General features: G+C 39.8%; 1 protein-coding gene across 1 annotated transcript in view; it reads right to left on the minus strand.

The window, feature by feature from the left end:
- The window catches only part of ARHGAP24 (Rho GTPase activating protein 24), a 597,253-nt gene that overhangs the window by 466,820 nt on the left and 107,029 nt on the right, over positions 1-23,404 (minus strand). The window contains exon 2 of the mRNA XM_075544073.1: positions 17,461-17,654. Within this exon, the coding sequence (XP_075400188.1) occupies positions 17,461-17,634 (174 nt within the window). The 5' untranslated portion in view covers positions 17,635-17,654. The remainder of the gene's footprint in view (positions 1-17,460; positions 17,655-23,404) is intronic.

Consider the following 23,404-nt stretch of genomic DNA (forward strand, 5'->3'; position numbering starts at 1 on the left):
AGGAATGAAATTTCTGGGTTATTCATAAGGTTAACACACTTGGCTTCTTAATAAAAAGTTGGAATTTCAGGTCTACTCATAAGCACTTCTGAATGAGGATCAGGAAACCTACTTCTGAACAATCAGTCCATGAAACCCTATAGAGCAGAGTTCGACTCAGAGACACACAGGATCACCTCTAATCAACCGGATGGCAGCTGGATTTCTTAAGGTAAATAAAACAGTTCTTATCTTTAAAAGGTTTACTGAAGTGAAATACAGGTAACACCATCACAACCGAGTTTGCGTGTACAGTTCAGAGATATTAAAGTGTGTAGCTCTGCTGTTGTTGTGTGCCTTTGAGTTGATTCCCACCTTATGTGGAATAAAATGAAACTCTGCCTGGTCCTTCACCATCCTCACAATTGTTTCTACGCCTTAACCCTTCATTCCAGCCAATTTGTCAATCTATCTCATCAAGGGCCTTCCTCTTTTTCTCTCCACTTTACCGAACATGATGTCCTTCTCCTGGGTTGGGGATCTCCTGACAACATATCCAAAGTATGTAAGATAAAGTCTTGCCATCCTCGCCCATAAGGAGCACTCAGTCCTTACTTCTTCCAAGACAGACCAGTTTGTCCTTTCAGTATATGTTACTAAAGTATGCATTTGTAGGTTACTAAAACTGTAAATCAACATAAAAACTAATTCTATTTTATAAATTTATACTCAAGAGAATTTTAAGGGCCCATAAGAAACATATTAGCAGCATGAATAAGATAGGCTAGATGATGTCATGTTGTTAAAATGAAATACCAACTCAGAACATGAGTTGCGTACTGACCAGTCTGGCACTGAGGACACATGGTGGCTCGTGGTCCGTTACTTATCTCTGTTCCAACGACTGAGAAACATTTGTTTATGCACCACTGTGAGGTGATCTCACTTAGCCTTCACTTTAAGCAAATGCAACATTTTCTATGGTGAATATACCTCTGTTTCTTTTTAGGGTCAACAAAAGAATGCTGCTTGAGGTCACTATGATTATAAGAGCAAATAAAACACAGCTGTTAAAATTTGAGAGACCTGTACATTATACAGTAGTTACACTAGTATTTTCAAAGATGAATACTTTTAAAGTTTCTAAATGAACGCATCAATTTCCTGTTTTGAGAAATAAGAATATGGATTATGGTCTATTCTTTATCTTAAGTGCTTACTCCTAAAACCTGGATTTTGGAAACCTGCTAAGAATAAACATAAAATGTGCGAGTCTAATTAATTCTAAACTTCATTGATCACAAATACTCCGTACATAAAGCAATCATCTTCTCTGGCCCTTTATTTTCTCTCCTAAAAAGTCATGGACTTGAAAGAAGAGGAATCTAATCTCCATAGTGCTGGGGGTTATATGCATCAGCAGAATACTGATGGTATCAGTATGGTGTATGGCAATGATCACAGGAAATCTGAGATTTTCATTTAACCAAACACCTGTCACTATGAGATTATATATGAAGGCATTAAAAGAAGACCACAAAGACTTGATTTTTGGCTCCAGATTTTGCCCAATGCTCCTACAGAGACCTTTGGTGTAATCACTTTTTTCTTATATAAGATCAATATGTGTGGCCTTGAGCCACAGTGAGCTCACAGACTCATTTCTCCTTTAGCTGTCCCAAAGTTCAAACCCAGGTGTCAGGTCTTACACTTCATTGAGATGTAATTAAAAGCAAAAATAGCAAGATTCACAGACAACAACAGAATCCTCAAAAACAAGGACTCATCTGCTCTAGACCATCGCACGGATGGGCAGACGTCCGTGGATCCAGCTGCTGAGAGAGAGAAGGGGAGAAAAAGAGAGAAACACGGAGACAAAATGAGATTCAGAAAATCAGAAAGTATTCCTGACACAAAAGGACAGGGACAAAGCCTTTTACACTTTGTGCCAAGAACAAATTATATGCCCATAGGAAGAGCTACTTAGCCCTTCTTCTTGAAGGATGGTAGTTTCTAGTCAATAAAAAGCAGAGGAAGAGTGGCATCTGGACATGCCCCAGACTGGTGTTTTAACCATTACTAGGAACCACCCACTACCAGAGAGCTCTGAAGCAGCCCTCAACTTGAATATGCCAACGCAGAGCTCTTGCTTTGGAAAGAAAGAAAGAGCAAGATCTTTCCTCGGGAACCCTGCACACTGTGCTTCCACCCCTGAACTCGAGTTACAGCCTCAGGCACTCACAGGGTATCGCTATGAGTCAGCATTGACTCAATGGAGGCAAGTTTTCAATCTAATAAATCCTGTGATAATACAAATTAGTTTCACTACTTGCTAGACGTCCCTGATACAATGACTGTCCAATCCTGATGGTGCATAGTTCTTCATACAGTTTAGTTTCTTGGATTATTTGTTTAGCACACAGATGGAATAAACATATATGGAGAGAGTAGAAGCAACCCCAATCCACACATTTCTTGATTTTAAACAACACAGTATTTTCATGTTCTCTCCAAAAGACTAATTATTTTGGTCTGTTTATAGGTTCTTAAATGAGAAAATTAAGTCTTCTGGAATCACCATTCTTCTCAATGTTATTCAGCGTGTGGTATAATCCCAACAAGGCAAATGCCTTTGGGAAGTCAACAAAACACATGCAAGCATGTTTCTGGTCATTTCTCTTTCAGCCAAGATCCACCTGACGTCAGCAATGAGATGCCTTGTTTCACATTCAGCTCTCTCATGCCAGGGACCAGCGAGTGTATTTCCCCGGACAGTTGTCTGGAGACACCCTCTCCTACCCAAAGGCACTCAGCTTTCTTGTTGCGGGAGCCGCCTTCTGCCCTGGCTTGTCCCGGCCCCTGGTTGTTCTGCCGCCCCTCCTTCACCTGCTTCCCGCTGGCTGTGCCCTCTCCAGTCTCACCGCTGCCTCCTGCTCAGTTGAGTCTCACCAGAAGTACATCTTACAGCCCTGGCTCTACCAATAAAGTCCTCAAGGAAATCTACGTTTTCACTAAGTAGGAACCTTAAAAAAAATCTTCTGATCTTTATCAGTTATCTAATTCTAAAACCACTGCTGCTGTTTCAGAATCTGTCAGAACGGCACACCATGCTTTCCCTGCCAAAGCCCGTCTCCACTGTCCACTGCTGCTATGAGACAAATTCCACAGGGACCTGCCACTACCAAACAGGCTGCTCCCTCACAGTTTAGGAGGTGAGAAGCCCTTCCAGAGAAGGCTCCCTCCGCTGGCTCTGGGGCAAGGCTTTGTCTCCTTTCCATATTTACCCATGGAGTCCAGGGACCCGCAATCCAAATGACATCTGTCATGCCCCGCTCTTCTCTTTTGATGCTACGGAGGCCTCCTCCCTCTGCTAGCTGTCTACCCTATCTACATCTCAGTAGCTGCGTTATCCTAAAGAAGATACCCTGCCTCGTTCATACAGCTTCCTCTAATCCTGCCTCACTAGTATCATCGATGTCTGACACATGGGGAAGGATCCCTGGTGACATAGTGGTCACCAGTCGGTCTGTGATCCAAAAGGCCTGTAGTTCAAAACCAACAGTTGGCATCGACTCAATGGCAGTGTTTTAGAACCCATGGAAAAATCAGACCACACAACGGGTGATAATTATATCAGATCACAAATGTGGAGGATAATTATATACTAATTAGAATTTGCCACATGTTTGGGGAGCACATGATTCAATTCATAACAGGTATCTAGAGAGGAAAGTTTGAAAACTGTCAAATCTATGGCTCGTTACAAAATTAAAGTCCTCAGGATAACATAGCGAAACTCTAATTTACCAATCTAGCATGTGAGTGGAGAAAACGGGTCAGAAACAAAAATTCAGTTTCTGTTAAAATGGTTGCTGAGAGACATATAACCTTGAAAAGACTGGAAACAGTGCTTCTAAAAGTTAATGTTTCTGAGACTAGGAAGACCAGAGCATTTCCTTAAAGGTCCACCTGGCTCGGTCCCTCAATCATGCTTCTGACCACAGTTCCAGACGAACTTTTAAAAAGTATCAAAGAAAAAGACAAGGAGGAAAATATGTGTATTTTAAACGCACATGAGCAGGCCAGGGCTTTGGTACTCTTGGTTGCAGCAAAGAAGGGGGGAAAAAAAGAAATGGTTTCTAAGATTTTATTTTCTGAAAATGAAAGGCTGCTCTTGAGCTAGTTCTACCTTGTGCTGTCCACGGAGGCAATTCTCTCTGTGTACAGCGAAGCAGCCAGCCCGGGGACGAGCGAGGGGGGTTATCGACAACAACAGAAATAGCTCAGTAAATACCTTTATGCTTACTTCAAAAATCCAGCCAAATTTTCTATCTCTTGAATTTTGCATCTCATTAATTTTGAATCGACTTAGCTTCTAAAGATTCAAACTCTTTATTGTAATGTTAACCATTTATAATGAGTCAAAAAGACAGACACCACTTTAAGTGAATTCTGTCTTTTCATCACACCTGCATGTGAAAAACTGATGTTTTAAAGAGTTAGTTTTGAAAACACTGAGTATCTTGAAAAACAGTCATATTACTATCTGTGATAACGACTAACACTGCCTTCACAAGGATTTTTGCTTAAGTATGCTAAATATGAGCTCACAGGAACCTGAGAGCATGCAGGAAATCTGTGTGCAGTGTCAAAGGGGCATATTGCTCATCTTCGCCAACACCCTGATACTGTGCGATCAAACTACCCACTTCCAAATATCCAGCACCCCAGCAGGGCTTATTTTACAGCAGAATGCAATGCTTTGGGAAGAATTTTTTTAATCTCATAAATTAAGAGTATTTTCTCACTAGAAAAATGATGGGAACTTAAAGATCATTTTTAGAAAGCAGTGGCCTTTGTGGGGCTTAGCAAAATGTACGGCACCCTAGAATTGACCGGTGACTCTGAAACCGCCCGGTTTCATTATTCCATTTAACAGATGAGGCATGAGGAAAAATGACCAATATAAATGAGACAACTCACTCATGGAAGAATAAACTCCACAAACCAAGAGAAGGCTTGAGTCTTGTACTAGCACACACATTATGTAAAACAGTAATTGGCAGGATGTAGAAAATATATTTAAAATCTCAAGAAAATATAAGTTGTAAGCCTAGAATTTTTTTTTCAAGGGCAGAGCGAAAGGTTCAAAATAAATAGCGGAGTTTGGTACCAAAAAGCTGCCTTAGAACACACTGCCGTCTGTCAGTTTCCGGCCTTTTCTGGAGAAGGGCATGGGCAGGAACAGCACAGTTCAGTCACCATTGTGTGACTTTATGAAAACATTCAGGATTGGTGCTCCTTCCTTTTTTTAGGCAGCATTGTCTTTTATCGTGCATGCAATCACTCTCAATTGGGCGTCAACCCCGGGATGGCTAACAACAAGCTCAGGTCACTATGGTGTGAGCAATATGGTGGCAGGAGAGTGATCATTCAGAAAATCAGCATTATTTGTATCTATCCAGAAGTTCTTTCACCTTAAATAGCAACTACCTAGATGATGGGCTGTGAGTTCCAGGTTTTGTTTAATTCAGTTTATTGGGGCTCGCACAACTCTTATCACAATCCATCCATCCCTCCATTGTGTCAAGCACATTTGTACATTTGTTGCCATCATCATTCTCAAAACATTTGTTTTCTACTTGAGCCCTTGATATCAGCTCCCTATTTTTCCCTCCCTTCCCACAACCTCCTCCCTCATGAACCCTTGATAATTTATAAATTATTATTATTATGTCACATCTTACACTATCTAGCATATTCCTTCAACCACTTTTTGGTTGTCTGTGCCCCAGGGAGGGGGTTATATGTAGATCCTTATAATCGGTTCCCCCTTTACACCCCACCTTCCCTCCACCCTCCCAGTATTACCACCCTCAGCAATGGTCCTGAAAGGATCATCTGTCCTGGATTCCCTGTGTTTCCAGGTGTTATCTGTACCAGTGCACATTCTCTGGTCTAGCCAGATTTGTAAATTAGAATTGGGATCATGATAGTGAGTGGGAGGAAGAATTTAGGAACTAGAGGAAAGTTGTATGTTTCATTGTTGCTAGACCACACCCTGCCTGACTTGTCTCCTCTCCGTGACCCTTCTGTAACGGTGTCCAGTTGCCTACAGATGGGCTTTGGGTGCCCCCTCTGCACTCCCCTCACTCACAGGCATCAGGTAACCGTGTATGCGTCTAAAGGTCAGGATTACAGCAGATTCAGCCCTCTTCCAGGTCAGCGAGCTCCTGTGTATAGACTGAGTTTATTCTAATCATCCCTTGAACAATGTCTTAAGGTTGACAAAAGGTTGACCACATAAGAGATACAGGCACACATTTTTTCTAAACTTCAGTGGAGGTTGAACTATATATTAAGTTTTGTGACCCTATACCTAGAAAAATATTATGAAGAAGAAATTAGGTCACAAATATGAGTTGGGGATTCTGTGGATAAATAGAAATGTCCCGTTAACTCTTCTACTGCCAATGAAACAGTCACAGTGAGTTAAATGAGAAACAACATGTAATCTGTAAGTTAATATGTATGCAATGCATATTATGATGGAGTGTAGTGAATTAACATTTTAAAATATGAAAAATAGTATTTGGTTCTGTGGCAAGTCATCAGGCTCATTAATGGATTTGACTTCAAGTATATGCTTATAAATAATTCATTACCCAAAGTGTTTTCAGAATCTTTAGAGATAATGAGAATGTTAGTATTACATACCTGGGTAAAGGAAAACTATGTACATTTGCTTAATGAGCTATAATTGGGAAATATAAAATTATGACATATGTTGTCATAATATAATGTAGGATAGGTGATAGCCTGTCTCAAACCAAGGTCTGAGATATAAAATCACAAATAGCAAACTGCTACCTTACTGCTTTATGAGATAACAGAATTCAACCCAATCAATTATGTCCATATATCCAGCACAACTACCTGTTTTTCTCTCCCTGACAATGGAAGAAAGTTTAAAAGAAGAAGGGATCACACCTTCAAACCAGGAAAGAAGGAGCTCTAGGAGAATCTCTAGCAACTGGGCCACCAGGGCTCCCCCCAGCTTGCTAAGTGTTTATGGTAGGCTCGTTATGAGCTACTCCGTAACTATCTCAAGTATGTAACAAAGAACATAGAGAAAAACAGCAGGCAGATACAATGTGATGGCAGTGTGTACGAACCTGCCAAACCCCCTCTGTCCATGATAACTATTCATGGAGTTTGCAGAGCCAGCCTGGATGGCAGTGAGTTTGGTTTTTTGGATACATGGTTATCTACTGATTCCAAGTGAAGTACGGTTTCCCCACCTGGTGAGAAAGAGCTTTGTCGTGTAAGCCCTAAGATCTGCAAGGTGAAAAAGAACAGATGGCCCATCCTACCATCTGGGACCTAAGAAGATGAGAAGATCAGCAAAAGACACATACTAACCAGGCAGGCAGGGGCATAGGACATAGCTATGTTGTCCCCATAAAAATGGGCTCCTTATAGAATGATTTGAAATATGTATAAATACCAATTCTTTTTTTTAAAGGGCTCTTCAGCAAGGGATGTATTTGCACCTTCATGATGCTTTGCTTCTGCCAGACCCTCAGTACCAAAGATCTTAAAGAGACACTAAGGATTATTCCATTTCCCATGCGCTGAAACACACATTCATCTGCACATAAGCATATTCGAAGTGCTAGAGAGAGAGAAGGCAAACAGGTTCCCAGTGTGCATCTTCCCTACTGAAAAATTGGCAAGGAGCATCCACAGAATGTGGAGTGATAACGATGAAATTTAAATCAAATATGAAGGTTCTTTTTCAGTTAGATTGACTTTTAACAAGTAAACTTGACTGGCACGATTCATCAAATGGCTAAACACAGAGTTACAATATGACCTGAAATTTTTAATCCTAAATCTATACCTAAAAGATCTTCCATCTGATTCCCGATCATATCAATTTCATTGCAGCACCATTAAACTAGCCAGAATTGGGAAACAACCATAGCATCCATCACTTGAAGACTGAATAAACCCATGTGATATGAGGTGATACACTGGATTAGCATTTGCTCATAAAAAGTTGTGAAATCGTAGGGCAAGTGAAAAACTATCACTACTGGGATTCCAGCTCCTGAACGCATGGCTAGTGTCAGCAAAGCATGCTCACAAATCACTCTGCCTTCAGCTGCTGGCTGACAAAGAGTTCTCTTAGTAATACTTGACCTCAGCCTTATTGGGGGTGCCTTCAGAAAAGGCCCAAATATTGACTTTTAAGGGGATCTATTGGGCCAATTAAATTTCAGGTGAAGTCAGTTCAAAAGATTTTTTTTGACAACTGAGATTTGGTATTCCAAATGGGTAATCATTACAGATTTTTCTGTAAGGATGCAGGTTGATCATGGAAAATGGTATTGTTGAGACAAGGGCCAGACAAGTTTCCCTGAAGGATTGTTTTTCCTTTAAGACTATGTATTAGCTCTTTCTTCAGGGCTGGCAAAGACAGTCCTATGAGGATTTTGTCATAGGGATTTCTGATCCTTTGTTTAGGGATATCTTATCCTATCCACTCTATAGTCCTCATCTTGCCAATTCAGACTTCCTCTTTTGTCCCCCCAATTCAAAGAATTTTAAAGGAATATGATTTGAGCATTTTGAGGACTTTGAGCCCTTTGATGATGTCAAAACTGCCATTTTGACACATTGTATGTCAAAGAGTTCATTTGGGGGGGTGGTGTTCTCTTAAACGCACTACCATCTAGTCAATTCTGACTCATAGTGACCCTATAGGACAGGGTAGAACTGCCCCTATGGGTTTCTGAGACTGTAACTCTTTATAGGAGTAGAAAGCCTCATCTTGCTAGCGAGATAGAAATACCTCCTTCAGAAGTACATAGTGTTAAGTGGAGGATAGTTGAGAAACAATAACTTCACATTTCTATACTTACATTTAATGAATGTTGCAATGGTTGTTTTGAAATACTTCTTTACTTATCCCAATACACCACACATGCTACAACATGAATAAGCCTTGTTAAGAAGGATGAAAATATTATGTTAAATGACAAGAGCTAAGAAAGTGAGAAACATTATTTTTGCATCTGAGGCTGATTCCATATTTGTACAATGTTCTCCCAATGTTTTTGGTTTTAATTGAAATTTATGTAGTGGAAAATTGATAAATGGTACTGAAAGAATACATGTAATGGTGATAGCATTAGAAAAATAGAGTACAGCTGGATTTAGACAGGCTGGAGTGCCAAAAATAGAAGCACGGACATCCAAATGCAACTTAAAAGTAACAAAAAGCAATGAATTGATCATCTATCAACAGAAATAGAGTAATTTAAAAACTACATTTTTCTAAACAAGATTGCAAATATTCAAATATCATTTTCACCCATTCTTTTTTCTTCTTCCTAATTCTCTCTTATCAACTAGATAATAGAAATCTCCTTGTGTTTGTGCTGAGATAGCTTGTATTATAGACTCTGGTTTCATGTATTAACTGAGCTATTGGTCAATATGATAAAATGTTAGAAGCTGAACTCTAAGAATTAAAATCCACTGGTTTTATCTCCAACACAGTGCTGTACTTTGGGTGTGGGAGACAACAAAGCCTATATTGCTTCTCTCCAGATGGACCAGTTTTGTAAAGAGAGTCTTTCTGTATCATTGACTATAATTATAATCCTTTTACAGAACCTTGGAATAAACCCCAGGAAAAGTAATTTAAGCAAAGAGAAAAAAATAATACCAATAATCCAAAGATGAGCCTGTTTAAGAGACAGCTTTCCATGTGTCCCATGATTTGATAGCATAGGTAACAGTGAAAAAATGTCACCTTCTGCCTTAAAGTTAGTATTTCCAGAAAGAGAGAAATAACTTCACTGGAAACCTTACATGGATGTCTCAGCTATTATGTTAAATTAGGTCTTTATTAAGGTCAACACGGTCGATCCTGAGTTCTGAACAACAGTGTCTGGGATATTCTGATAGAATGATAGAAAGGATGATGATGATGGTGATGGTGATAGTAAAAATTAACCAAGCAAACCAGTTGCCATACAGTCCACTGTGACTCATAGGAGCCCAAGGGTTTCAGAGAAGAACTCTTTCCTCTAGGTTTTCATGGCTGTGGCCTTTGAGAAGCAGGTTACGGTATCTTCTTCCATAGTATTATTGGGTAGGCTTGAACTGCCAATCTCATGGCCAGTGGCCATGTGATTAGGGCCTTACAGGGATTGTCAGGATCAATCCCTGATCGTTATTATGTGTGTACAAGCATTCGAGCCACGGTACTTCACATATGGCTCACATCAAATCTGTGATGTTGGTATTTTTTACTATTATACATGAGAATAATAAAATTAAGATTTTTATGCAAGAAATATAATTTTTGGTAAAGTCTGGATGTATCTCCCAGGTAATCTGACTCTAGACACCATTAAAAAAAAAAACCAAGTACACTAAAATCTGGTTCCAGTTGATGCTTGCTTCTCAGGGAAGTGCCAATACTGTCTAATGTGAAATTTATATAAAATGATGAACAGCAAAGCCTTCTCCCCCTGTCCCGTCCTTCTGCCCACCATACCTCCAATTTCCATCTTGTCAAGACATGCTCTGCTGCCACTTCAATAGCAACACATTCGTCAGCTCTTCCTTCTGCCATCAAAAGTTCCCATAATTCATGTTTATGTGCTAATTGATGACAGAGGGTCAAGAGCTTATCCAAGCATAGCGGATTTCCAATCACGTTTCTGGAGATAATGCCATCATTCAAAATAACTATTCTCATACAGGAATACCAGGATGAATTCTAAACTGTGAAAAGGGGCTATTCATTGAATGAGCCCAGCTACATAGCTGCCTCTCAATAAAAAAAAAGAAGAAATTTAAATGGGCACACAAAAAAAGAATTAGAATTCAGGATAAAAATCCCAAATCCTTAACAATCCTTGCTGGATCCTTCCTATGCTGCTGTGGCATTTAGATGATCCTACGTCAGGTTTAAGACGTATCAACGTGTAGGGGTGGAACATAACATGTCAATCAGGTCATAGCCTGATGATACCTCCTTGGGGATGTGGCCGTCTTAGAGTCAAGGATGGGACCAAGGACTTCCCTCTCTCTCTGCCCCTCCGCCTTCTTGCATGCTGGGGCTCTGCTAGGGACCCTGAGTTCTGTCAGGGCCATACTATGCTTCCAGCAACTTTGGATCCATGACACTGCACTCACTGCCTGCGACCTTCCTGATACCATTCATTCTGCAGCACTACCATGAAGCGACATGATCTGGACAGGGGTTTATGCACTAGAACTGGACTTATGGACTGGGCTGGGATGCCTTCTTGATACACAATTACTTCTTGATATCAAGCTCTTTCACCTACAAGTATGAGTGTCACAAGATTTTTTTTATCTAGACAACCCGGCCTAACACTAGTACTTTGTGTTTTCTTCTCTAAATTCATCTCTCAATCCTGCTCTGGTCTTCCTTAATTCCTGGAGATGCTGGTTTTGCCCATTATTGATTCCCCGCAAATCCACCAGAGCTCCAGGCTCTGTGTTTTCCTATTGCCATATCATCTTTAAATTCTCGGGTTAAATGTCAATTCTTTAGAGAAATTCCCCTTGGACTTCTAGTGTATAATTTTCCTTTTTAATGTATCTATCCTATTGTATAACTGAAGATGTCTATTAATACCCACTACATTTTAATAATATCTTCATGGATGCTGGGTATTCATTTTAGTCATCCCTAGCACATGATACTAACTTTAAGATCCATGTTGTCCTCTGTTTCCCAAGATAAAGCTGGGCTACGTTTCTAACCTCCTTTGAGGTTAGGTATGGATCTGTGACCAAATCTACCAAATAGAATATAAGGTGACATGACTGACCCATTTTTCTGAGCTGGCAAATTGCTTGAAATCCACTGATAACCTAAAGGTTGACCTTGGAAACCTACCCAGGGGCATCGTGGGGAAAATTCTGGTGATCTGCTTTTACCAAGAGTATAGCCTAGACATTACTATAAAGGAGTTTTATAAAGTAGTTGATGGAGTCACTGTGAGTCAGAATCAAGCCAACTCGATGACCCCTGTGAGAATGGCATGCAATGCTCTCAGGTGCCACCTGGCTGACTCCAGTTAGCAACTTTAGGTTTGGAGGATAAAACACTGGCCAGTGTGCAACATCTTCAGTATCATTTCTATGCAACACTTCACTCCGTTATATATTCCCCATTAAATCCAAGCAGCACGACCCTGAAGTCCATGTCTGTAAACACTTAAATGCCATGCCTAATGCTGCATGGATGTATAGAAGAAAGCAATTTTTTCTGATTTCAACTAATAATAGAAAGTGAATAATATACATTTTTATTGTATGAGTATCACAATACTATTTTACATTTTGTTAATACTAAGAAACTCAGATATTATAGAGGCAGAGCAGTTTTATTGGAGGATGCAATCAAGTTCCAAGGCATCTAGAGTTATTGAGAGTTAATGTAGGATTTGTCTTCTTCTGACACATTTTAACAGAGCAGCACTCGCTGCAGAGATTTCTCGGTTTTGTTACCTCAAGCATTATTAAATATTTAAATTAGAGCTCACTCCAGTTAGCAATCACCATTTAGAGGTCACCCTCAGGTTATATTTCACTCGGCATCACTTCTTTTTCTAAGTTTAGAAAATTCACTGTGATCTAATATAGTATCATCTTCATCATATCTAGAAGAAAGAAAAAAATACCCACCCACACAAGTGGATCAATATATGTTGTAGTCTAGACTAGATTAATTGAGCTGGTGCCTGTTTAGATATTAGTCATTTTATCAGGAGCCCTCAAATGGTCTCTAAAAATCAGCGCGCTCCAAATACTGCCAAAGAGCCTATCAGATGCTCTCACGGCTGCAGCTGTTAGTGCCTTTGCGTTTGAACACACTCGTGACAACCTAAGCATCTTCTCAGTCTGCGGCGTGTCGGCTCATGGTTGCGGCAATTGCGTCAGTACATTTTGTTGAAGGTTCTCTCAATAACACCGACCTTCTACATTACTATCACCATTCGACTGCTAGTGTGACTAATGAGAAGGTGACAAAACTTATAAAACAATAGACCAGATGCAAGAGAATCAGATTCTAGTTTATCATCACCCACTTTATAACGATATCTCCTCGATTGATGTCCATATATCTATGCACACAAATGCATACATGTACAAATAAATATTATTCACCTATCATATGAGGGATTTGTGACAAGTACATTTTATCAACTGTAATGTTTTCTTTTATTTTTAAAGATGCTCTAGATTCTTCATTTAAGTATTTAAGAATGGCAATGTATTGTATAATTACTTCCCACAGAACATGTTTGCTGGGGTTTAATCTTCATCATTTTAACACGAAGTTGTAATTTATATATATAATATCAAGCACCACAAGTACTTCTCAAACACCTGTCTTTGGCCTTCCAATTACCCAGATACAATTTTACTCAAGGATTCTGTAAGCAAGATATTAAGTGATGCAATGAGAAGAACATGGATGGAAACAGAACTGCTCAATATCTAACCATTTTAAGAAAGAGCATATGATCACGAATCAATGGTACTGAAGGAAGAATTCCACCTACACTACAAACATTAGCAAAAAACAACACTCTGTGAACTGACAGAATATCAATTGCTATGTTTCAACCAAATGTTGCAGTTCCGGAAGCACTCATTATAATACGCCAAGAATTGTGAAGCCAGCTCCTTAGCTAACTGGCAGGAAGAAACCAACATTTGTACCTATTCCAAAGAAAGATGGCAAAACAGAATGTAGAAATTTCAAAAAAAATTTATATTAAATGCAAGTAAACATTTATGGAAAATCAATCAAAAGTGCTGAAAGTAGCACAGTGATTTGGAACTGACAATAATCCAAATAGAATTTAGAAGAAGACATCATTGCTGATGTAAGATAAACCTTGACTCGAAGCAGAGAACACAAGAAAGATATTCACATCCACTACATAAAGGCATCCAAGTGTGTGATTCAAATTGTGGATAACATTGAAATGAGTAGGAATTCCAAAACACTGTGCTTATAAGGAACTGGTAACTAGCTACTCCCATAAAAAAGTTAAAGTCTCAGAAACCCACAGGGGTCGCTGTGCGTCAATACTCCATGTCCTTAGTTTAAGAAGGAACTTGTACATAGACCCAAGAGGCAATCATTGAATAGAATAAGGGATGCTTCATGGCTTAAAATCAGGAAAGATGTGAGTTTGGGTAGTATCCCTTTACAATATTTATTCAACCGATGTGTATAGTACATAAGATGTGAAACTGCTCTATATGAAGATTACAGCATCAGGATTGGAAGAAGGCTCATTAAAAAACTTCTATGTGCATATGACACAACCTTCCTTCCTCAAACTCAAAAAGGACTTGAAGTACTTACTTATGAAAAATCAAAGATTGAAGCCTTCAGTACGAATTACAAGTTAGTGTGGGGGGAAAAGTCTCACAATAGACCAGGAAAAATGATGGAATTTGTCAAGGATTTCATTTTACTTGGATCTAGAGTAAATGCTCATAGAAGTAGCATTTAAGAAATCATTTGATGTAGTACACTGGAAAATTTACTGCCTAAGATCTATTTAAATTGTCATAAAGCAAAGACTAAAGTGTGCCTGACCCAATCTGTGATATTTTCACTCACCTAATATTCATGGGAAAGCTGACTGATTAATAAGGAAGACTGCCAGACGATTGATGCACTTGAATTAGGTTGTCGGCAAAAAATGTGGAAAGTACCATGTGTGTTCTTCTGGCAGACGAATAAACAAATTTGTCTTGGAGTAAGTGCAGCCAGAATGCTCCTTTTAAGCCAGGATGGAGAGGCTTCATTTCACATACGTCAGGAAAGACCAGTCCCAGGAAAAGGACATGATGTTTGGAAAAGCAGCAGATCATCAACAGATGGATTGACACAGTGGCCATGATGATAGGTCCAAGTACAACTGTGAGGCTGGCACAGGGTCCCGGGAAGTTTCCTTCGGTTGTACGAGGGCTTGCTGTGAGTTCGAACCAGCTCCAAGGACCCTGCCAACAACACGCACTCCTCAACAGTACCCTTTCAGGACCTGCCCACAATTAAACCATTTAAACTAAAATAAGCAATAGTGTATTTGCATAGGAGAATATAGGATGGCTCTTTAAAATAAACCATTACTCTGATATAAAAATGCCAATTTATAAACATCGGTAAAAGATATACAATTAAAAAGCAAGATGTCAAAATCCTTTGTGCTTAAATTGCAATTAAAGATAATATAAAAAACATTCAAAGCCATATATCTAATTTTTAACTTCCTAATTAATAGTAAACATTTAACAAATGTCTTTAGAAATAACAACAATCAGAGTTTATGAGAAAAATAATTAATATGTATAAGAATTAGTAACTCCTATGCCAACATCTCCATTTTGTTCCTTTTAATATTTATGAATATCAAAATAATATGTATCCCAAAATAGTATGCACTAATTTTTATATTGAGTAAGATTTTCATTTAAATTAACCAGCAGTTTACCTATGTTCTTGTTTATATTGCCAGTATCTGAATAAATAACAAGAGATGCTTCATACTGTGTACTATGACCCATGGATCTTCTGATAAATAAACGAAGGAGAGCAGCCAGCCAATTATGAATTCTCCTTAGAACAGTTGAGAGGACAGTGACTCAGGCTGGCTGTTGAAATAGTCTAAACCACCTGCAGGTGCTCAAATTGGGGAAAGAGGCATTTTCAGCTCTTGCCATTGTGTCTTACGTTTTATGTCTAAAGGTACACCAAATTTGCCAGTCAAAGTAATTTTTGTTTGCTTTTAATTTTCCCCTGACTTGACTTCTTAAGTCTCCATAATTGGATTGTGCTCAATTAAATGTTTAATTGTACTCATTTCTGATGAACAACACATGTCACCCCCTTCAAACTCCCCCCAAAAAAGATTACAGGAAAATCTCTACTTGGAACATTTAAATATCAGCCTCAGGCTGTTTATCTTTGTCATATTAATCTGATCCTTCTCTGAGTTTGGAAGGGGGAAAAAGCTATATTCAAGATAATACTTAACTGAAGTATTAAACAGGTACAAATGAAAAAGAATCTGAGTGTGAGATAAGAGCCAAATATTCCATGTTTTGTCTCTTATGACTATATGACCTTGAGTACATAAATTTACAAGTTTAGCCACAACATTTTCATCTGTAATAACTTCCATATTCCCCACAGCTTTGCCATGATAAATTATATAACAAATATAGAAATGACTGTCCTAAGTGACCCAAATATGGAATGGCCTCATTGTTTTATTTGTGAGGATTTGGCTGAAGCCATCTAAGCCTAGACAAACCTAGCAGTACAGCATGGTTCTATTATCTGTTTCAATTTGTTTTTTACATGCACAAATCAGGATGATAATTACATCATATGCTATATGCAAAGGCTGGGCCTAATGTCTGGCTCTAGTGAAAGAGAAAAAAGAGTAGCCATTTCCCAATACAGAGTGGAGTTTGGAACATGTACTGTCACTCACTAATTCAGTTAGAGGAATGATAATGAGGTACAAATAAATGCTTCAGGAATTTAAAACAAACACTGAAGCTGAGGCCTGATCCAATGCCTAATGAGGTTCATGAACTTCACACCGGATTACGTAGTCTCAAGAATGTTCTGTTAGGAAAGTTTATGTAAACTCATTTAACATGTAGTTTACCAATATTCCAAAGACCTCAATGGAGAAAAAGCAGAGAGGGGAGACCTCATTTCCCACTCTCCATTCCTCAGTTGACAAGCAATGATCACAGACCACACGTTCATAGCTCAAGGAGAGATGAATCATTCTCACCACAATCTAGAAATTTTTAGCTAGGAAAATGATAAGTAAATAAGCAAAAGACTGTTAAACTGTACACGCGCACACACACGCACACACACAAAAGCATAGAACATATGCCCAGAGGCCTACAATGTACATCCTATTTGGATGCATAAACATTGTACAGTTTAGCACCACATCTATATTTTATGCCTGCCAAGCCTTCAACAATTATTACTTTGATGGCTCAAAAATTACTGAGAGATGTATTGACAACCTTCCTCTACATTTTTACTTTCAATCTAATCCTGGGAGAAGAAGAAAATGCTTTAGCTACATATATGCCTGCTAGCAAATGCCCATTACAATTTTTGCACAAAGTAAGCATGCTTCAGTGAGTGACACGTTCTGTTCAGGTTCAGTACAAATTGAAATTAATATTAGACAAAGCTAATTCACTACTTAGCCTCAATTATCACGTTCATCAACTCAGAACCACAGCAAACAATGGGAACAGGATGCCAATGATCTGAACAAGAGTCTGGAAGATCAGGCCAGTGTCTTTCTCCATTGGTTTCCGTGAAGTGCCTTAGGGTCCCTGTGCAGTTCATGTTCTACTTACCAACGGCTTCGTTTCATCTTCATCTTTGAAATAATAGAGCTGATCTCCCTTGAGCACGAACCAGCGGGTATGCCAAGTCTTAACAAAGCCTCCTTGCTTTCTCAGCCACCCACACTTTATGCCACTGTGTCTCCCAGGTTGGGGGTTCTCCCCGGCCTCGTTGTTCTCCTCCATTATCCAGCCGATGGTTTTCCCTATGCAGGAAACAAAGAGAAAGGGCAAGAATGCTGATTAGACCCCCTTCCAACTTCTCTGAAACCTCCCCTGCCCATACAGAAAGGTAGCGGGCAGAATATTTAAGATGCATATCAACGCACTTGCCAAAATTCTAGAAGGAAGCCAAAGGCCTGACAACAACATGCCTGAAGAAAACCTGGTTCATCTTCCAAGTTTATTAAGTGAACTAAGTGATGATAACTTTTTACTGTGTTCTATAAACCAAAGTAAAATGAAAAACAACAACAAACCGGGAAGCCTCTAGCAGGAACATGGTAAGAAGCCACGTAGGAAAAGAAAGGAGAACGAGCCACAGAAGCATAATGCCCATGATCCTGAGCCCTGGGGTCTGGGTCCTGAGTCTGCCTGCCTCTGCAGGCCTCTGGTTCTCTGAGCAAGCCTGGCCCATGCGCAAGTTTAAAGAGACCGTGTTAAATACCCTCCATGGAAGACATGTGCTTTGCATATGTGAAAATGGCTCCCACCTACCCCCAACCCCCACAAGGCATCCCTTGAGGGTTTCCTTGGCTGGTCTGCAATTAGTGCACCCCAAAAGGTTTCAGGGAGGGGGTGAAAGAAACCTGCTCTTCCTTCTCTTCATCTTCCCCACAGCCTCACGAGTCAAATGGTACGCTCCAGTCGGTGGCCCCCCAGAGTGTGTTTTCAGGTTATCTGTGAAGAAATCTAAGGCTGTATGTCTTGTATTTAACCAGAACTTGATCTTGGAGAAAATACTGTTCATCAGTAGACGGCAAGCTAAGGAGGGGCACCCAGCGAAGAGGCGAGGCGGCCTCCTGAGTGAGCAGGTAGGAGGTGGGAGGAGAGGTTTGCTGCCCTGAGGCCGTCTCCAAAGTCTTGCTAAGGTCCATTTCTAAGCATCTCTTCTAGAAGTGAGCCGCCGGTTCTACTTATGGGTGAGGAGTGCAAAGCCCACACTTACAGCAACCCAAGTTAACTAATAAAACATGGACATTCCAAGCATCACACACAAAGCCCCAGTTGGTTTGTTTTTCCTAATTGATTCCAGAAGAAAAGTCGTCTTTCTTTAGAGTTTTTGTTTGCACCACTTAGCTTTTTTCGACAGATCTTTATAAAAATTTTGCTCAGTCCCTGGGTAGCCAACACAGTTAAGTCAGTGCGCTACTAAGACCCTGAAGGTTGGGGGCTCTGATTTGCCAGAAGAGGCTCAAACGATAGGCCTGGAAATGTGCTCTTGGAAGTCCTGGAACCCATGTGGAGCTGTCCTACTGTGTGCACAGCGGGTCTTCAAGGCTCCGGGCTGAGCTCGAAGGTCATGAACAACCACCCTGAACCTGTCGCCCTGGCGTCCTTTCAGGCTCATAGTGACTCTATGGCACTGAGAATCGCCCCATAAGGTTTCCAAGTCAGCAATCTTTTTTTTTAAATTTATTTTTAGCAGCTTTATTGGCACTTCATCCACACATCGTACAATGCAATGGTTCAATTATATCAACAAGAGTTGGCAGACTGCTTCTTCTTTCTTCCGTGGGGTAGCTGATGGGTTCACACGTCGACATTTGTTTGTGAGCAGCCTGACCCCTGGCGCGTAGACCGCTCCATCCCCAAAGCGCCTGCACCACAGTAATGACAGGGACAATTCCATGGGGTGGTCCATTGCCAGCCCTCGGTTCATGATTTGTTTTCTCCTTGAAGGTGTAAAGTCAAATCTTCTCTAGTTGGTCCCCTGCTTTCTGTGAAGGGGTCACTGGTTGGTGCAGTGCCTTGCCGTTCACTGGAAGGGTGGTCAGCTATGGGAAAGAAGGCCTCATCCTTTACTCTGAACAATCAACCGGCGAAAGTTCAGAAGACCAGACTTCTACGATGATACACGGACCCTCTCCATGACACAGGATTCATTCCATGCACCTGTTTTGATTCTTTTTAAATTTCCTTTCATTCCCTTTTGTTTTACAAGGATAACAGCAAAAATAATAAGTATGAACTTTTACTTTCTACCATTTTTTGTAAGTATATCTCTTCAAACGACATTAAATTCAACTTAGCTCTATCCCCACATCTACACTCTTCCTGTAAAACTGCTTTAAGTTTCAAAGAAGTAACTTCATGACTATCTATCTGATTCAGCAGTCATTGCTCCTTCTCCTCCTTCTCCTTCTTCTTCTCCTCCTTCTCTCTCTCTCTCTCTCTCTCTGTCTCTCTCTCTCTCTCTCTCTCTCTCTCTCTCTCTCTCTCTCTCTCTTGTTTTGTGTTGAAACATCCCTCTCATTAATAGTCCACCATCTCTACAAAACATCTCGAAGCACCCTCTCCTCTGTGGAGGATTCTCAGGACATTAGCAGCTTACTGCAGGAAACGCTCATGTGTGCATGTCAGATCGTGCCTAATGCTTTAGGATGGCTATGCCCTCGAGGCAGGAATTTTCATCTCTTTCTTGCACAATACTTGACCTAATGGAAGGAGCCAAATAAGTCCCTCTCTGGAGTAGCAATAAAAGAGCAGTATAATTTAGATAGTGAATATACTTTTTTTGTGTCTCTTGGCATTTAGATTGTTCACACCTACACCACAACATCCTATTTAATTCCCACCTTATTCTTTGACAGAACATCCCAATTTAATAAAGTTGAATAAGACTTTAAAACAAACACATCATCACATAGATACACATACATAAATGCACTGCACAAGATATTCTGTTAAAAAAAGGTTTTGTGAGTTAGATGTGACTTTGCAAATCAGATTATGAATTTTGCATGGACTAGCACAAACAACCTCCCCTAGCTTGTTCTGTTTCCACCTTCCTCTTCCTCTGTTCCCTATCTCCAAAGACAGATTCTTTTGGGGTGAGATCCTTTTATTGTCCTTTCTATTAAATTTGAAAAACATCAAAAATGCTGAAGCGCTAGTATGAAACTACTGTCGGTAATATAAAAAAATACAAGTGGCTTCTTTTGTTCACCATTAATGTTATAGTAAGTAGATGTCAGAACATGATGGATGATGCTTCCTGCATGTGTTGTAATGATTCTGACTAAAGCCAATGGACCCATGGACCACTGAGCTCTCGGACGTCAAGCTTCCATTTGTAGGACTGCAAAATGCAACAATTGTAGCAATTAATTAAGACAGAAATAAGAAACCAATTGCATCATACCTCTAAGGGAAACAATGCCCCTGTGTTAACTAGATGGGAAAATAAAAGTTCATATTAATGTGGCCACAGATTTATTAAAGGAGTTTTAATAGTCACGGATAAATTGAGCGGTTCCAATTTCACCCATTAACTAATCTTAATTATGGACTCAACTAACCCTCTAAAATCAATAACCTCTGTAATCCCCAAAGCATAGTGGTACCAGATACCCTCACCTTTCAGTACACTATCCAGAATATGATGAAGCTCAATCAATAATTGTTGGATAACCAATTTTGTGATGAAACTAGGGCCAGATGTCTAAATGTGGACATGATCTTCAACTGAAATCTGAGTCTTCCCAACACGTGGTCATGATAAATGAACAATGAGCCACTGAATTAAAGAAGAAAATAAGAAAAGGTGATGATCTTTCATTTATGACTTTCTCATGCCTTAAATGTTAAACCCATCCGTATGTCCAAAGATTATGCCTCCATGAAGCATTTCTACGCGCCCATTCAGCCCTACCACATCCTACCTATGAGGCAAACTATCCTTATCTTTGGCCTGGATGATGCTAATAGCTTTCTGAGAGGGCTTCCTTTCCTTTGTAATCACCTGCAGGCATAAACGCAGACAGAAGTTATCCTCCATAACGCAGTCAGAAGACTTGCAAAAGTTTGCATCAGATAATGATTCCCTACACTTACAAGTTTAAGGTCTTTGCCCTCCCCCAAATAAGCTTGCTAGCACACGCTCTCTAGCTCTCTCCGTTGCTCTCTCTCTCTCAGGCATGTGCATGCACACGCAATACCTACTTCAAAATCTAGATGTCCTACCTTGGCCAATAAGACTGAATCATTTGTGATCTGTTTATTTCTCTAACCTCTCAGCCCATGTCACTTCCTCCAAATTCCCCAACACACACACACACACACACACACACACACACACTATTTAAATGCAATGGATGCAAGCAACCACCCCTCTCTCTTTTCAGTTCCAGAAGGGTCCAAGCTTCTTATGCCTTGAGTCTGTCGCTTACTGATTTATCTTCCTAACAAACTCTGCCGCGTGTTCTTTGCATAATTGATCCCTTCTCATCCATTAAAACTCAGCGTATGGTCTACTTCCTCCAACAAACCTTCTCAAATTCCTTAGTGAAAGATTCCCCCTCCTATTACTCGTTACCATTCAAACCTCTCCTCTTGCTGAGATTTCTCAACCTTGCAATGTATTCAGCTACTTTCAGTTATCCAGCTTCCAGGACACGGTGCATTTCATGAGGTCATGGGATTGGCTTTCTTTACCCAAACTTGCACAGAGCCCTTGAAGGTGTTTAGTTCAGACACAAACCCCTTGGGGGTGCAATGCTGAAGCACTCGTACACGGACCCACGAAGGGCTCCACAGGAGAAAAGACTTGCCCATCTGCCCCTGTGAAGACTGCAGCGGAAAAAACCCTTCAGCGTATTTTCCTCTGTCATACAGTCATGATGAGTTACACAGAGTCCCATGGTCTGTTAGTAACATGAAGTGTACTGTATCCAGGAGCGGTGATAACTATAAGTAGCTGAATAAATACTAATGTTGATAAATATCAGAGAGAAGATAGGTTTGCATGGCAAAGATGAATTTATGGCACACAACAAGAGTTTAGATTCAGGATACATATTTGGTGAATCCAGGAATGAAACTGGGTATCTAGAACAATATAATTTATACAAGGAATATTAGGGAAAGATCTGTTGAATTCCATGTACTGCTTTAAATAAGATTGTATACTTAAAAAATTGAAATTTGTTTTCCTTTGGCAAAGAATACTCAAATTAGCATGAAATTTCTCTTAAGCACAAGGACAAAATCATCAAATTTAAGTGAACCAGAAATTGGCCTTTACAAACTAACATAATTGTCAAAACTTATACTTTTGAGCCTTGGTAGGAAATACAGTTGTCCAATTGTGGTTTCGTGCTAAAAACAACACCATTCACTCATTCAAACTCCCAGGCAATGATTTGACTAAATCTCCTTTGGGAAAGCATTTTCACTGTGGTCGGCCCATGACAGCTGGGAGGTACATGCAATGCAAAGCACAACTATCAGCTTTAGCAACTCAGCAGAACAACAACAGCAACAGAACGATAGCATAATTGCTACTCCAAGCTGAAATAGAAATAAAATTGGGAGTTAATGAGTAGGTCTTTGGCAAAAGCCTTAATGGTGACTACTCCTTTATGGTGAGTTTTAGAAAGATCTCATCATCTGAAGGCCTTGTTGCATTTTTCATTTGATGGCCTTCTAGCCTTCTTTTTCAGAGGTTAAGACTGGTTTGCCCATAACTCCTATGATACTTTTCATAATGAAGTGAGCTACAGAAACCAGTACACTGCCATGGTGGAATCAAAGACGAAATACATGCTCCTAATAGAATTTTGTTCACGTCCAACAGCCTTACAAATAGATATTTATAGCTGTGACTCCATTTCAACCAAGAAAGCACAAACACGGATATCAATAAAGATTTATAAAAAATAGAATGCCCTCTGCAATGGAGTTACACTATGTCTGAATTTATTTACATACATTGAACCACATATATTGAGCAAAC

This window comes from Tenrec ecaudatus, chromosome 3, assembly GCF_050624435.1.
Source record: "Tenrec ecaudatus isolate mTenEca1 chromosome 3, mTenEca1.hap1, whole genome shotgun sequence".
NCBI lineage: Eukaryota > Metazoa > Chordata > Mammalia > Afrosoricida > Tenrecidae > Tenrec > Tenrec ecaudatus.